The sequence below is a fragment of the Danio rerio genome, chromosome 18 (genome assembly GCF_049306965.1).
Source record: "Danio rerio strain Tuebingen ecotype United States chromosome 18, GRCz12tu, whole genome shotgun sequence".
NCBI classification, from domain to species: domain Eukaryota; kingdom Metazoa; phylum Chordata; class Actinopteri; order Cypriniformes; family Danionidae; genus Danio; species Danio rerio.
Genome location: NC_133193.1, coordinates 3854456 through 3872742, shown reverse-complemented (window position 1 = coordinate 3872742; position 18287 = coordinate 3854456). Strand labels below are relative to the sequence as shown.

Genomic DNA, 18287 nt, shown 5'->3' with positions numbered 1-18287 from the left:
ATCCATGCAATGATTTTATGAAGAAGTTTAAGGAAGGTTCTTCACCCTTGTGTTGTTTTTGTAAAATGGAGCCAGAAACAATTCTTCTTTTATTTTTCAGTTGCAGTTTTACCAAAAGGTTTTGCTTTCCTTACTACTTTTTGAAGTGTTAAATTCAAAATATAATAAATTTGTCAATATAATGATCAAACAGTTTTATTTATGAATTGCAACTCTGGATTATCAGAAATGGACAAAATAACAAAAGAATCTTATTTTATTTGGAAAGCATCACATCCACAAAACAAAATGTATGCTGGCTGTGCCAAACTGTAAACTATTTTTCATTGATCTAAATTTTTTTGATGATTCCCTCACTTCTATACAGAGCAATACCAAAGCTATTAAGACATCTCAACTGCTGGAAAATATACTTAATGCACATGATGAATTTTTGACTAAATTTAAATGACTTAAATGACTACAGAGTTAGGACTTTGGTTTAACACAGTGGTCACCAAACTTGTTCCTGGAGGGCCGGTGTCCTGTAGATTTTAGCTCCAACCCTAATCAAACACACCTGAACAAGCTAATCAAGGTCTTACTAGGTATACTTGAAACATCCAGGCAGGTGTGTTGAAGCAAGTTGGAGCTAATCCCTGCAGCGACACCGGCCCTCCAAGACCGAGATTGGTGACCCCTGGTTTAACACCTCATCCGAAAGACGGCACCCAACGACAGTTTGGTGTCCCCTTTTCTTTTACTGGGGCATTAGGACTCACACAGACCAGATTGAGCGCCCCCTGCTGGCCTCTTTAACACCACTTCCAACAGCAACCTAGCTTTCCCATGTGGTCTCCCATCCAGGCAGACCAGGCGCAGGCCTGCTTTAGCTTTATTGGGTAGTCAGTCTTTGGGCTGCATGGTGATATGGGTGCTGCAATAGCATCATTGTACAATATGTCATTTGTTCTACATTTAAGAGAGGCATTTATTATAATTAAATATCGTCTAAAATGCTCTAAATGGTTTTCTTTTTCTTTTTTAACCAATGTTAAGCATTATTAAACAGAAGTATTTAAGCCTTATTAAACAGAAGTATTAATGTCTTTAATAATATATAACAATAAACCCCAACCCCACCTAGACAGTAAATGATTCCACAATAGTTAATACCAAATGTGTTTTATTCATTCATTTTCCTTCGTCGTAGTCCCTTTATTCGCCACAGCGGAATGAACCGCCAACTTCTCCAGCATTTGTTTTACACAGCGGATGCCCTTCCATGCTGCAACCCAGTACTGGGAAACATCAATGCACACTCATACACTAAGGCCAATTTAGTTTATTCAGTTCACCTGTAGCACATGTCTTTGGACTGTGTGGTGGAAATCGGAGCACCCGAACGAAACCCACGCCAACAAGGGGAGAACATGCAAACTCCACACAGAAACACAAACTGACCCAGCCGAAGCTCGAACCAGCTACTTTCTCGCTGTGAGGTGACAGTGCTAACCACTGAGCCACCGTGTCACCCCAAATGTGTTTATATTTAGTTAAATAAAGTCTTGCTACTAGTAATGTGCTGTGTCTACCAAACCACAGAACACTAGCAAGAGTAATTTACAATTGCTTTATTTATGTCCTTTTCAAAACACTATAAACAAAGTAAAACTTTGAGGAGGAAAGAAAAGAAAGGGACCAAAATTACAAACAGACCGTTTCCCCTTTCAGAAAAATCATACAACACTGGCAATAGAACTGCTGCAACAAATTCAATACATATGAAAAATATTTCCCCTTTTGTTAGTCTTGTGATTCCTCGGTGCCTTTTAAAGTAACACTGTAAAAGTCTCTGGGTAGTGATGATCCGTATTCGGCATTTGGGACGTGTTGAAAGGCGTCCAGGAGAGGTATGCCATGGAAAAACAACGAAACTCGTGTGCGTTCATTCAGCGTCTGCTTGTGCTATAATGCATTTCTGACTTTATGCCAATCCACAAACTCATCCAACATCACCGGCCCTGAAATCAGCACAGAAATCCGTCATTAACAGTTCCACATCTGCATCAGGAGGACATGAAAACATAAAACTTACAGGCTCCGTCTTCATCGTAGTTGCTCAGGTCTGCGTTAACCGTACGGCTGAACTCTAACACGTTGTACCACTGGTCCTTGTTCATGACTTTATACTTCGACTGCTGGAGGAGAAATGCGTATGTTAGCTGCAGTTTACCAAACATTATTAAATCACAAAGTCAATACTGAAGCTTGAGATGATGATAATAATTAAAAATGACTTGTTATCTCACAGTAGGGTTGGGCGATGTTGACCAATTTGGCATCGTACGATGTCTAATGTGAAACATCGCGATGGACGATGGCATGTTGTTAAATATCAATCAATTCATAACGAATTAATTAATTGTAGCCTACCGTTTTCACTCCCTGACCCACATGGTCTTTGCTTTACCCATAACCAAACCATAAGTGAGTCTGGTAATGGGTAAATTAAAGCCCATTGAGTTGGGCTTTAAATGGACTAGTTCTATGATGCTTTTTATTGTTTTGTTTTTGGTTCTGACAGTCGACAAAAATGACAAACCTCCAGAAACTGGTGAAACACTGGGAACAAAGGCCATGTTCGTCCAAGCAGCAGCGCCAACATGGATTTTGCAGTGTCCATATCGAGACTGCGCTGATCTTTATCCTAAAGACAAAAATAAATAAATAAATAATATAAAACGATAAAAGAACATCAAAGAAACATTAAAAGGAGCAGTAGGTGATCTTCCACAATGCTAACAGCTTAGCATAAATCTCTGAATCACAGTCCCTCCTCTGCCCTCTAGAGCCACGCCTCCTGAAACACAAAACAGCAAAAGAACCCTCTCTCATGTGTTAGGGTGCGTTCACACCTACACTTTTGTTTCGGAACCTGTCTTGTTTGCCCAGTTAGCGCGGTTTGTTTGGCATATGTGAAACCACCAATCGCTCTAGGATCTGCGCCAAATCAATCGCTCCGAGATCGCTTGAATGAGGTGGTCTCTGCTCGATTGAAACGAACTCTGGAGCGGATCGATTGCATTGAGAAAGCAAACGATCCGGGCGCGGTTATATCACAGTGTTTTATGGATATGTAATAGGCATACGGCTATATATAGTTTACTCACACATGACTTATTTTAGCTCTTTTAATCCGATTAGAAACTTTGCAGTGTGAAAGTGAACCGCACCAAGAGCAAAGAGCAACAATGTAGCATTTGTAATCTCTGTTTCAGAACAACTGAATCGATTCACAGGTGTGAAAGCACCCTTAAAAGCGAATAGTGCTTGTCCGGCAGCGTGCAAGCCAAACTGACATGCTATTTCAGAGTGAATTTTTAGAGTTGCATGGTAAACAATATAGCGGGAGACTACTATTTACTTGTGTTTTGTTGTTAAACTAATTAAAATCTACATTATAGATGCTGTAAAAGGTCCCTTATGAAACTAAAAATAGTCTTATCAATCTTTCATCGGAAGATTTTAGTGGCTGAACAACACTTCTGTGAAGATATAACCCGTTTGTAACAACAACATCTAACGTTACATCAGCTTTGCGTGAAGCTAAAACAAAACATTACCTGTCTAAGGGTGCTTTCACACTTGGTTCAATTGCCTGGACCGTACCCAAGTTCTATTGTCTCCCCCTGCTACCTCCTCGGTTGGTTTGTGTTCACACTGTCTTTTTTCCTTCTGAACCCCGGTACGCTTGCACCATCGAGCTGCTGTTTTGTTTACGGCAGTTGCTAGGTGACGGTCACGAAAGCAAGCCCCGAAATGGAAAGACTTCCGCACATCGTGGTCATTCTGCTTATACTAAAGCTTTTGGTTTGGGACATACAGAAAGCGACTCGCGTCAATCTGCCGCAAAATATTATAAACATTCAGAACATCACACAGTGTCTGCAGAAGCTGTTTTTGGAGGAGACAAGCAGACATCACTGTGTATCACTGTGTTCGCCCTGGCTCAGTCCTGCTCGTGTCAACAAGGTATGAAACGTGACACACACACACACACAAACACGTAACAAACGTTATAAAAACGATAGTTTGTTGTACAGTTGGCATTTCACTTCCGTTATTTGGTACGATTGCATTCACATCAGAAGTGAACCGTACCAGAGATCGCATGAACCGTACCCCAGACCACCTCTTTCAGGCAGACTAGGGTACGGTTCACGGGTGCGCACCCAAGTTCAAAAGACACGTTCACACTAGCTAAACGTACCGTACTATGACGTCAAACGAACCCGGGTGTGGACCAAAAGTGCTAGTGTGAAAGCACCCTAAGAGAAATCCTTCAGACATGGTGTCATCCTTTCTCCAGCATGCAATGGTAACTTCAATATTGATTCAGGTTTTTAAAAAGTTTTGATTCAGCATGTTTTTACTGATCGCTCGTGCTCTCTCGTGAACGCGCGGCGGTCGGCGAAGCTGCGTACAAACAGCTGCACAGTTGTTCAAATCTGCATTTGCTGACGGACAGTTTGGCCTACTTATCGGAATTATGAGAGATGTCGGTCCGACTCTATTTAATTGGATGAACATTTTTTTTGTTTTGTGCCTTATGCTGTGTTCACACCAGACACGGAACGCGCGGATAAAACACTATTCGTGCATAAATTGCCGCGTGAACATTAGAGGTTACTCGCTTCATTCGCGAGTCAAATCCTGCTTTATTCGCGCGTCAAATTCGCTTCATTCACGCGTCAAATTTGCTTTAGAACAGGCACGGATTCGCGTGATGGGCAGGGCTTCTGTCTGCCCGGTGACTGTAGCTTCGTTGCTAAATGGCTAACATGGATTTTATGAACAAAATAAGTGTTTATGTACTTTATGAAGGCTGAAAAACAGCGTCGATACCTTTAGGACCATGTCTGAGTCCACTACATCCTTTCAGAGGTGCATCCAGCTCAGTGAGCTCATAAACTCCTCCAGAAACTGAACCTGGATCACGGAGGCTTTCAACGGTTCTTCTAACTGATCCAAGCCCAGTTTGATGACTTGTTGTCTGTGTCGCCTGGAGGATTTCCCCTGGGACACCATCAACAGGTTCTATGTCACAATCAAGCCCCCACAAGAGCAAGCTTCTGATTGGTTAACGCGGCGCGAATGTCCGCTGAAGTTCAAATTTTTGAACTCGAGAGATTCGCGCAAAACGCTCGTTAAGCGCGTCAAATGCGCAAACGCTCAATTCGCCTCGCGCCATTCACGTCATTCGCTCCGCGCCATTCGCGCGTATCGCGCCGCAGGATGTCTTTTCACACATTTGCATTGACTTAACATGTAAATCACTCGCGCTTGATGCGCGTGCCGCGTCTGTTGTGAACGCAGCATTACCCAAAATATAAAAATACATATAAATACATTTAGATCATTTACTGTAATCATTACTATTAGACTGTGAAGAGAATTTCAACCAGCACAACAAAAAAATGCTTCTGAAGACAATCCCCTACTGCACCTTTAACTACTAAATAATACACAGAAAAAAAACTCTTGAAATGATGCTAATCCTTTAAAATAATTTCTATTTAAATAGAAAGAAAATATCAATGCATCTTGAAATCTCCTAAGCTGAAAAGTAACATTAATAAACTGCATAAAAACAATAACACAAGGGATTTGTAGCCTCAAATGCATCATCTTCTCTAAACACATCTCACCCTGGCAAAGTCAAAGGCGTATCTGTAGATACTCTTGAATATAACCGGGTCGTTGAGCAGAGAGCGCATATAATCCAGTTTGCCTTGTAATCTTTCTGTGCCGTCACAACTGTAGAGAAATCAGAGAAGTCAACAGCTGATAGGATAAAAGGCTTTTAATTGTTTTGTCATGTGATCGGAGTCTTACTGTAGTGACGTCATTCCCTTCAGCCACTCTTCTTTTGTGAAAAATCCCATATTTGTTGCTTCAAGTTTCCAGGCTAAAACTAACATTACAATCTGAAAGGGACGTCAAAATGAGTCATCTTTATTATGCTGCAAATTTTTAACGGATAAAACCATGAAACTTTGCTTACATTTTCTGGCTCCACACCAATGTCCTCGCAGAATTTTTCCATGCTTTCTGGCCCGACAATGTCATCCGACCCTGCAGGCATTTCAAAGCACAACACATCAGTTTTGATCAATTTACCCAATTTAACTTTCTCCATACAGGTTTACTGTCTTTGTCACAAGCATTAATAACTTCACCTCTACCTTAGTTTTTCATATATTCAGTAATATGTGTCAGACAGACAGTAGATTAAGTAATACTCAGATATTAAGTAATATGGCTTAATTTTTAAGTTGCTTTAAATAGAAGCATCTGCTAAATGTAAATACAAGATTTCATCCCGTTTTGTTGGCGTTTTGTTTGTTACATTTACATACATTTATTAGATGGCTGTGTGGAATTCTTGACTCTGATTGGTCGGTTGTGACATTTTGATGTATGTTACTGCAAAATTAACAAGCGCTGAAACTAATAAGCGGTGTTGGGGAAAGTTACTTTAGAAGGTAATGCATTACAATATGGAGTTACTCCCCAAAAAAGTAGCTAGTTGCATTACTTAGATACTTTTTTTACGCTAAGTAATGCGTTATGTTATAATTGCGTTACTCTTTCTGACCTGGCTAAGGCTTGATCTCTTTCAGAACTTGCAGGGGGGAGGGGGTTTCTACACTGTATAACCTTCATTTACCTTTAAAACAACACATTAAAAATGTATGTAGGATAATGTTATGTTTGGAGAACTTACTGACCCCACAGCTATACATGCGGCATATACAGATTAATGAAAGTTTAAAGTAATGTATGCTACTATTGGACCTATTAAAAAGTAAAATCTTTGTCCATTCAGATAATCGTCATTTGCTTTTCTTCCATGTGTTCAAAATAATGAGAATATTTCTATTGCAGAAATGTAAGGCTCTGCCATCTTCATTTCTGTCTGTTCCTGCATTCTCCCCGTTTATTTTAAATCAGCGTTATTTAAAAGCTAATTGACTAAATTAAATAGTAACTCACATAACAGTTTTGTAAAAAAAATATTAAAATATTATTACTTAGTTTTGAAAAGTGATGCATTACTTTACAAGTAACATGAGTTGCGTAATAATATATTTTAAAGTAATGAGTAAAGCGTTACCCTCAACACTGCCAATAACACAAGCTCATCCTGGTACTCCTAATCATCTTGACTGTCAATAAACGCATTCCCATCCATTTTTTTTCTGTGCTAGTCTGTTTTGGAGCATAAAATATGCCAAAACAATCTAAATTTGAATTGTTCATCTGAATTAGTAACAATTGTAATTTAATAAAACTAAGTATTACGTGCCATTAAAATTGTTTTAAATTTGAATTTAAGGTGCAGTAAGGTTGACACCCGGTGGTTAAACTAGGTATTGCACACCTGGTTCGAAACACGCAAGCGCCTGCAAACAAATTATGGTATTTTTATGCTTTAGAAGAGTCAAATGTACATACAGCACCTTTAACTTGAATATTGAACATCTGAAATTTAGGAATTTTAAGAGCACATTTTTATAGGCGCGCATTTTCAAACTTCAGATCTAAAGTTCTAGACTGCAGATGTCCACACTGTAGAAATGCAGGTAAGTTTTCAAGACGAAGAAATTCAGAACATCAAATTCAATATTTCAAAATACAAAACCAGAAATTCTGATTGAAAAACCTAAGTTTGATCAACAAACAAGACACAAAAAAATGAAAGCTGTATCTTACATTGTTTTGATACCGCTCTATGAAGGACATATTTACACCAGCCTAATAAATAAATATTTGTCTTTGTCCATCGTTATTTTCTTATAACAATTTCTTTTACTTTAGGTTTCATTTCCACAGTAAAAGATCAGTTTGTAAATGCAGTTTCATGTTAACCGCTACGATTCACATACCTGCATATTCATAAAACCAGGCGAGGCATTTCTTGTTGGAGAAATGATCCTCTGGGTTTACCAGCCGTCCTGAAGTTTGTGTCCTACAGTAACTGGATTATTAAAGACAGGACGATTCAATAACTTAATAATAAAAAAGTGAAAGACAATGAGAAAACATTAATGCAGACATATTGGTACCTGGTGATTTTACATTTTCTAATACTAGGATCTTCCGAGCCGGACGACTTTCTTTTCTTCTTGACAGGCATAATGGAGCTCCGGGTGAGTTGGTTTGGTCTTACTAGACAAATAACAAATGAACAGGACAGATTGAAGCCGACAGCTGCTTTCCTTTACGTCCAATTGGATATTTCAGGTTAAGCAAAGAGCAGGAAGCAGCTCTACCTGTATACCTTTGGGCATCGAGTCCATTCAAGTGTAGCAGCAGCTAAAGTCAGGAGGAAAAACACCTTCATATTTAATACACTGTATAAGTCATGCTCAAACTCAAATATGTATCATCATGGTGTAATTAGACTTACAAGTTTGTCCAAGGATATTTCTTCTCTTCTTAACTTCACAGTGTTCAGATCTAGATCAAAAAATGCTTTTATTTATATGGATATAAGTGATAGATGTTTTGTGTTTTAACTGGCCTTTATTCTAAATAAATGTATTTATTTATTGCATATTTATTGCCACATCAGCAACTTATGGCTATTTCGTGGCCATATTAATACATATTAAAATATTTCATGATAAAAACAAATTCGTATCACACTAAAAAAGTTGCTTAGACAAATATCTAAAATATAAATGGAAAAAATTCACACAAAAAAAAATATTCAAAGTTAAATATGATTTTTTGGATCTGTTTTTGATAAAAAAAAAATTAAAAATTAAAACTCTTCCTGGTGGTAAGTTTTTAAAAATGTCCATCAAAGTACTCTCCTTATAAAATTTTTTTATCTAATGGAATTTAAACTTCTACATTCCAACAAAATATGCTTGATGGTAAGAGCAGTCTGGCAGTAATTACATTTAGGTGATTCTTCGTTATTTAATAAATATGAATGTGTCAACCTAGAATGTCCAATTTAACATCTGGTATAGACCGTCAGATCATGCCTGGTCTTTTTTGCTAAACGTCTTTCATTTATTTTCGGGTTAACTTCATGTAATTTGTTGTTGATGCAGTTATCCCATTCTCCTTGCCATGTTTCGTTTATGTACAAATTGATGGTGGGTTTCAAGTCCTCAGAAGGAATTAAACATTTGGTCACATTCAAGGATTATTCAAAATAAAAATCACTTTGTCATTGCTGAACAACATAACTTGAATATGAATTCCCTCCTCAATCAGAAATTATAAAAAAATTAATTAAAAATATGAATAACGTCATGTAAACACTTGGTCATACATGACGGGTGTCCCGATTTGTAAGTGTAACGGTGAACATCAGTTTGATAAGGTGTATAAATAAGTTTTCATTTAGATTTTTCAAATACTAATAACGTAAATAGATATAATTAATATTTCAGTTGTAAACCCCTTAATTAATGTAGTTTGTTTTATATGGAGAAGTTTAAAGGTTTGTTATAATACAACAACTTACGTGTTACTAGACTTGACAAGGATATTTATTCTTACTGTTCAGATGTTTAAAAATGAATTTAAATGATAGATAGATGTATTGTGCATTAGTCATTTTAACTAGAAATCATTGATTTATTCAAATGTATTGTAAAAGTTAACGTTGTTATGTAAACATTTTAATTAAATGCTGATTTAAGCCTGATTTTTTAAGTGCAACAATGAACATCAGTTTGATAACGTGTATAAATGAACTAGTACATACAGGATTTCTTTTTTTAATTTAGTATTTTCAAAAAGTATTTAAATACTTATATCACATATAGATATAATTAATATTTCAGTTGTAAATCCCTCAATTAATTTAATGTTTGTGGAAAAGTTTTTTTTTTTTTTGCTATAATACAAAGAACTGACGGAAACAAGACTTACACGTTGCACGATTTGACAAGGATATTTCTTCTCTTCTGAACTTCTCACTAGGGCTGCACCATATATGGTTTGAGCATTGATATCACAATGTGTGCATTCACAATAATCACCTCGCAATATATGCAACGTTGAAAAATCACAGGTCAAAATGCACAAAATTTGTTTAGACACTGCAGTATTTAAGCATAATAGAGTGAAAGGTAATCATGTGCATGAGCTTTTAGGGCCTGAGAGCATATTAAAAGAGTTTAAAGCATTTTTGTTATGCATAATGAAGTTTAATAAAGATTATTTTATTGAATTACTTACATGAAGACTGTGCAGTGTTATCTAACATTTGATTATTTAATTTCTGTAGCTGAATACTGTTAGACTCTCTCCAGAAAAGCCATAAAACATGGTTTATTATACTTTAACATTTGCTCCCTTGTGTTTATTTACAACTGTAGTTTGTTCATTATATGTATATAATAAATTACATAAAGATATTTATAATTCACTCCCCTACAAAATCAGCTCAATCAATCTAAAGCAACTACTTTGCAAATAGAGCTATTCAAGTCATCTGGTTATATTGCAATGTAAACCACAGCAAAAACAAATACCGCAAATATTGTGCAGCCCTATTTCTCCCTGTTCAGATTTTAAAAAACTGAATATAAAAGAAAGATAAATATGTAACGTGCATTCGTCATTTTAACTAGCTTTATATGAAAAAAATATTATATATATTAGAAAATAGATATTAGAAATAACTAGAACCTAAAGTTCGTAGACGAACTTTGATGTTGGCTTGAGAAAGCCAACGTGACTGCGCCGGGGACTCAAAGGCAGTTGGCAGGAAGCACAGCGGTTGATAAGTGGTTGCTAGGCGGTTGCTAAGGTGTAGCTAAGGCATTCCTAGGTAGTTGCTAGGGTGTTCTGAGTGGTTTCTAGGCTGTTGCTAGGGTCCACTGGACTGTTAATCGGAAGGCCTCATTTACATTTTTGATCAAATCGAGAGAGAGAGAGAGAGAGAGAGAGAGAACTGATTTGTTCAGGTTGTTTAATGCAGATCACTATAGTATAGTTAGTATTTATAGTATATATTATAATCTGAACAAAATTACATTATAATAAATATCATATAAAGAAAAATATTAAATTAAAATACTAATAAAACAATAGCACATGCATTTAGTTAATTTGTCTTTTATTTAATCAGTCTTATAATTTTTGCAGTTAATATAGAGTACAGTCAATTTACAGTAATTTGCAGCATTATATATATAGTTATAGTTATATAGTTATATATATACAGTTTACAGGAAGAAAATCGCATTAAATACAATATTATAGGCCGTCTTCATCATGTGGTTAATTCTGACCAATGACGTTGTTCCACCCCACTGGCCACTAACACAATGTTATAATCGTAATATTTAGTTGTCATCACCTGGGTGATTTTATTTATTTTTTTGGTACAGCATAGGCCAAAAGCTTGGCTTTCATTGTCATTATCACAAGTGAGGAGAAGGCTCTTTGCGGCACAGAATATTGTTTTGAAAGAAATATCTGAAGTAAACTTATGTTTTTGCTAACATAAAAGGGGGATTAAGAAATAATCCTTATAACCCTAACCATAAATGTGTGTATGTGTTATATATGTATATATGTATATATGTATGTATATATATACATACATATATACAGTTGAAGTCAGAATTATTAACCCCCTTTTGATTTTTTTTTTCCTTTTTTAAATATTTCCCAAATTATGTTTAACAGAGCAAGGAAATTTTCACTGTATGTCTGATAATATTTTTCTTCTGGAGAAAGTCTTATTTGTTTTATTTCGGCTAGAATTAAAGCAGTTATTAATTATTTAAAAACTATTTTTGGGACACAATTATTTGCCCCTTTAAGCAATTTTTTTTGATAGTCTACAGAACAAACCATCGTTATACAATAACTTGCCTCTTACCCTAACCTGCCTAGTTCACCTTATTAACCTAGTTAAGCCTTTAAATGTCACTTTAAGCTGTATAGAAGTGTCTTGAAAAATATCAAGTCAAATATTATTTAATGTCATCATGGCAAAGATAAAATAAAGAAGTTATTAGAAATGAGTTATTAAAACTATTATGCTTAGAAATGTGCTGAAACAATCTTCCCTCCATTAAACAGAAATTGGGGAAAAAATAAACAGGGGAGCTAATAATTCTGACTTCAATTGTATGTATATATATGTATATACACACACTTTATTTTACCTGTTTGTAAATAATTGTTCTTAACATTTTTGCTTTAAAACATTATAATACTGTTTGGATTTTCCCCCCATAATAATAAATTGTGAACATTGCAGTGTAAATTGCAATCCAGATGTTACAGAGAGAAATTGATGCAGCAACAGCAGAGCATATTAAGGGGATATAAAAAATCTCCATACATTGTATGTATATATATATATATATATATATATATATATATATATATATATATATATATATATATATATATATATATATATATATATATATATATTCACTATTTTAAAATACATTTTCTTTGCTGTGTGTTTTTATTGGTTATGATGCTGTTTGGATGTTTTATTTTTGCACAATAAATATAATGTGATTTAAAAAGTGCAAACATTGTCTTTGTTAGAATTTACACGTGATTACAACGGTATAAAGACATTCAGGTCCGACCGGACCGAATGGAAAGAAATTGTAAAAGGTACAAAGGTGCAGTAAACTCAATTCCAAAGGGCTCAAAAATAGTCTTCTGGCGCCATCTCGTGGACACTCTGACAAGCTTTAGGTTTGAAATTAACAAATTTAATATAAAAAAAATATTTATAGGAAAACTGTTATTTATAATTACACCAAATAAATATGATAATTATCTTCAATTTAAAGCACATCTTTTGGCCAAATTTGAGGATTGTATACTTTTTTATATGCCCCAAATACTCGATTGTAATATTTACAATTTTTTAATTCAAAAAATTTTTAATTCAAAAACTACAAATCTTATCGGCATGAGGACATACAGCAACCATCTCATGGGCAATAGACAGCTTTTGACCAAATTTGGGGCTTGTAGCATCTAAGCCCTGGGAGGAGAAGCGATTGCTTTTTTTTGGTCAGAAGCCGGAATAATAATAAGAATAATAATAATAACTAGAACCTAAAGTTCGTTGACGAACTTTGATGTTGGCTTGAGAAAGCCAACGTGACTGCGCCGGGGACTCAAAGGCAGTTGGCAGGAAGCACAGCGGTTGAGAAGTGGTTGCTAGGCGGTTGCTAAGGTGTAGCTAAGGCATTCCTAGGTAGTTGCTAGGGTGTTCTGAGTGGTTTCTAGGCTGTTGCTAGGGTCCACTGGACTGTTAATCGGAAGGCCTCATTTACATTTTTGATCAAATCGAGAGAGAGAGAGGACTGATTTGTTCAGGTTGTTTAATGCAGATCACTATAGTATAGTTAGTATTTATAGTATATATTATAATCTGAACAAAATTACATTATAATAAATATCATATAAAGAAAAATATTAAATTAAAACACTAATGAAACAATAGCACATACATTTAGTTAATTTGTCTTTTACTTAATCAGTCTTATAATTTTTGCAGTTAATATAGAGTACAGTCAATTTACAGTAATTTGCAGCATTATATATATATCGTTATAGTTATATAGTTATATACAGTTTACAGGAAGAAAATCGCATTAAATACAATATTATAGGACGTCTTCATCACGTGGTTAATTCGGACCAATGACGTTGTTCCACCCCACTGGCCACTAACACAATGTTATAATCGTAATATTTAGTTGTCATCACCTGGGTGATTTTATTTTTTTTTTGGTACAGCATAGGCCAAAAGCTTGGCTTTCATTGTCATTATCACAAGTGAGGAGAAGGCTCTTTTGCGGCACAGAATATTGTTTTGAAAGAAATATCTGAAGTAAACTTATGTTTTTGCTAACATAAAAGGGGGATTAAGAAATAATCCTTATAACCCTAACCATAAATGTGTGTATGTGTTATATATGTATATATGTATATATGTATGTATGTATATATATACATACATATATACAGTTGAAGTCAGAATTATTAACCCCCTTTTGATTTTTTTTTCCCTTTTTTAATATTTCCCAAATTTTGTTTAACTGTGCAAGTAAATTTTCACTGTATGTCTGATAATATTTTTTCTTCTTGAGAAAGTCTTATTTGTTTTATTTCGGCTAGAATAAAAGCAGTTATTAATTATTTAAAAACTATTTTTGGGACACAATTATTTGCCCCTTTAAGCAATTTTTTTTGATAGTCTACAGAACAAACCATCGTTATACAATAACTTGCCTAATTACCCTAACCTGCCTAGTTCACCTTATTAACCTAGTTAAGGCTTTAAATGTCACTTTAAGCTGTATAGAAGTGTCTTGAAAAATATCAAGTCAAATATTATTTACTGTCATCATGGCAAAGATAAAATAAAGAAGTTATTAGAAATGAGTTATTAAAACTATTATGCTTAGAAATGTGCTGAAACAATCTTCCCTCCATTAAACAGAAATTGGGGAAAAAATAAACAGGGGAGCTAATAATTCTGACTTCAACTGTATGTATATATATGTATATACACACACTTTATTTTCACTGTTTGTAAATAATTGTTCTTAACATTTTTGCTTTAAAACATTATAATACTGTTTGGATTTTCCCCCCATAATAATAAATTGTGAACATTGCAGTGTAAATTGCAATCCAGATGTTACAGAGAGAAATTGATGTAGCAACAGCAGAGCATATTAAGGGGATATAAAAAATCTCCATACATTGTATGTATATATATTCACTATTTTAAAATACATTTTCTTTGCTGTGTGTTTTTATTGGTTATGATGCTGTTTGGATGTTTTATTTTTGCACAATAAATAAAATGTGATTTAAAAAGTGCAAACATTGTCTTTGTTAGAATTTACACGTGATTACAACGGTATAAAGATGTTCAGGTCCGACCGGACCGAATGGAAAGAAATTGTAGGTTTTGAAGATGGATTATTAGTTTTGTGGCAAGGACATAGCTGTTTTAGAGGGTTAAATACAGATGAAAAATAAAGTTAGAATGATTTTATATTCAATATGTTTATTGTATAATATACGTGAATGTTCGCATGGCTTTCATTTTCATTATCACAAGTAGAGGAGTCAGCACGGATAACTCCGGATATCTCCGCCTCTTAAAGGAGCAGTGCCTCTTAAAGGGCCAGTACTAAATTACAAAGGGCTCAAAAATGGTTCTCTGGAGCCATCTCGTGGACACTCTGACAAGCTTTTTGTTTGCATTTTACAAATTTAATATAAAAAAAAATATTTATAGGAAAACTGTTATTTATAATTACACCAAATAAATATGACAATTATCAGTAATTTCAAACACATCTTTTGGCCAAATTTGAGGATTGTATACTTTTTTATATGCTCCAAATACTCGATACAATTTTTTAATTAAAAAATTATTTATTCAAAAACTACAAATCTTATCGGCATGAGGACATACAGCAACCATCTCATGAGCAGTAGGCAGCTTTTGACCAAATTTGGGGCTTGTAGCATCTAAGCCCTGGGAGGAGAAGCGATTGCTTTTTTGAGTCAGAAGCCGGAATAATAATAAGAATAATAATAAGAATAAGTTTAAGTAGCATTACAGTATGTTGGCTTTCTCAAGCCAACATAATAATAAGAATAAGTTTAAGTAGCATTACAGTATGTTGGCTTTCTCAAGCCAACATAATAATGTTGGGTAAACAATTAAAAGCTAATTTAAGTCATAATATGTGTGTGTAACGAAGAACATCAGTTTGATAACGAATATAAATGAATAACTGATATTTTATTTAGATTTTTTAAAATGTTTTAAATACTGATAACATAAATAGATATAATTAATATTTCAGTAGTAAACCCCTTAATTAATGTATTTTTTTTTATATGGAGAAGTTTAAAGGTTTGTTATAATACAACAACTTACGTGTTACTAGACTTGACAAGGATATTTATTCTTACTGTTCTGATGTTTAAAAATGAATTTAAATGATAGATAGATGTGTTGTGCATTAGTCATTTAACTAGAAATCATCAGTTTATTCAAACCTATTATAAAAGTTGACGTTGTTATGTAAACATTTTAATTTAATGCTGATTTAAGCAAGATTTTTAAAGTGCAACAATGAACATCAGTTTGGTAATGTATATAAATGAACTAGTACATACAGGATTTCTTTTTAAATTGAATTATATACTAATATTGCATATAGATATAATTAATATTTCAGAAGTAAATTCCTCAATTAATGTAACGGTTGTTTATATGGAAAAGTTTAAAGGTTTGTTATAATACAAACAAATGCAGGATACAAAACTTTCAAGTGACAACATTTGACAAGGACATTTCCTAAAAAAGAAAATAAGCAAATTATTAAAAATGTATTATAAATACTAATGATAAACAGTTAACATTTTAATTAAAACATGATTTAAGTCTGATTGTTTTATGTGTAACAGTGAACATCAGTTTGATAACATGTATAACTGAACCACAGATATTGTATTTAGTTTTTCAAACTGTTTAAATACTAATAATGAAGATATAGATAAATTTAATCTTTCAATAATAAATCCCTTTATTAAAGCAATGTCTGATTTATATGGAACAGTTTAAAGGTTTGTTATAATACAAGCAAATGTAGGATACAAGTCAAGTTGCAAGATTTGACAAGGACATTTCTCATGAAAGAAAAAAACTAATAATTAAAAAACTATTAGAAATAATGCTAGGTAACCGTTTTGATTTAATGCTGATTTAAGTCAGATTGTTTACTGTGTAACAGTGAACATCAGTTTGATAATGTATATGAATGAATTAGCACATACATAACTAATCTTATATTGAAATTTATCAAAAAGTATTGAAATAATAATAAAGCACATAGATATAATTCCAGTAGTAAATCCCTCAATTAATGCAATGTTTGATGTATGTTGAAATGTTTAAAGGTTTGTTATACAAGCAACTGAACTAGTACATACAAAACTATTTATTTATTGATTTAGATTATTCAAAATGTATTTAAATACCAAAACCGCACAAAGATACAATTAATCTTTCAGTAGTAAATCCCTCAATTAATGCAATGTTTGATTTTTACAGAAAAGTTTAAAGGTTTGCTACATATAAATGTAAGATACAAGACTTACACATTACAAGATTTGACAAGGACATTTTTTAAGAAAGAATGAAAGAAAAAAAACATTGAATTATTAAAAATCTATTAGAAATAATGCTAGGTAAACGTTTTATTTAATGCTGATTTAAGTCAGATTGTTTTATGTGTAACAGTGAACATCAGTTTGATAACATATATAACTGAACAACAGATTTAGTATTTAATTTCTCAAACTGTTTAAATAATAATAAGGGAGACATAGATGAAGTTAATCTTTCAGTAATAATTCCCTTCATTAATGCAATGTCTGAATAATGTGGAAAAGTTTAAAGGTTTGTTATAATGCAAACAAATGTAGGATACACGACTTACACGTTACAAGATTTGACAAGGACATTTCTTATGAAAGAAAAAAATCTAATTATTAAAAATGTATTAGAAGTAATGCTAGGTAAACATTTTTATTAAAACTTAATTTAAGTCTGATTGTTTTATGTGTAAACGGTGAACATCAGTTTGATAACATATATAAATAAATTAGCACATACATAACTGATCTTATATTCATTTTTTTCAAAAAGTATTGAAATAATAATAAGGCACATAGATATAATTCCAGTAGTAAATCCCTCAATTAATGCAATGTTTGATGTATGTGGAAAAGTTTAAAGGTTTGTTATACAAGCAACTGTCGGATACAAAACCCGATGTACGTTACGTATGAGCCTAAAAGCTTCGCTTTGTGGTTTCTGAAATGGCTGAACTGCTTCATACCCAAAGCCTGAAACTCTTCTAAACGTCTAAAATCGTCTAAAATATGTTTATACAGGTATAAAAAGCGAAACATCGTCAAAACATCCGACAGTTTGAGTAAAAACAAACACACGCATGTGATAAATGAACATACATGAACAGTAGCTCACCGGCTCATCTAAATATCACGAATAAACACTCGACAAAACACCCCACAAACAGGAAACTAGTCATAATGCAGTGTTTTCTCATCAAACCTGAAATATCAGCTGCTTTTAGCTTGTCCCGTTCGGTTTATTTGTTACCAATTTCAGCTGCGTTGTGCTGAAATCTGTGGCTGCTTTAGTTTCACACTGGCGGAGAAAGGAACAT

The 18287-nt window shown here is 33.8% G+C and overlaps 1 protein-coding gene across 3 annotated transcripts; it reads right to left on the bottom strand.

The window, feature by feature from the left end:
• Nucleotides 1-1598: 1598 nt before the first annotated feature.
• dcun1d5 (DCN1, defective in cullin neddylation 1, domain containing 5 (S. cerevisiae)) lies at nt 1599-18285 on the bottom strand. 3 transcript variants are annotated; one of them, XM_073929010.1, is made up of 11 exons: nt 16066-18285; nt 8456-9627; nt 8327-8361; nt 8112-8214; nt 7932-8023; nt 6047-6117; nt 5878-5969; nt 5691-5799; nt 2585-2689; nt 2078-2180; nt 1599-2003 (listed from the first exon to the last, which is right to left on the bottom strand). In XM_073929010.1, exons 3-11 carry the CDS (start codon nt 8343-8345, stop codon nt 1948-1950), a joined length of 750 nt encoding a protein of 249 aa, XP_073785111.1. In that variant the 5' UTR covers nt 8346-8361; nt 8456-9627; nt 16066-18285; the 3' UTR covers nt 1599-1947.
• Nucleotides 18286-18287: the final 2 nt, after the last annotated feature.

Excerpts from the sequence above, each read along its gene's own strand:
- dcun1d5 (XM_073929010.1), bottom strand. Across the intron at positions 6,118-7,931 it reads CTGGTTTTATGAATATGCAG|GGTCGGATGACATTGTCGGG; the intron begins GTATGTGAATCG and ends AAATGCCTGCAG. Across the intron at positions 5,970-6,046 it reads TTGGTGTGGAGCCAGAAAAT|ATTGTAATGTTAGTTTTAGC; the intron begins GTAAGCAAAGTT and ends CGTCCCTTTCAG.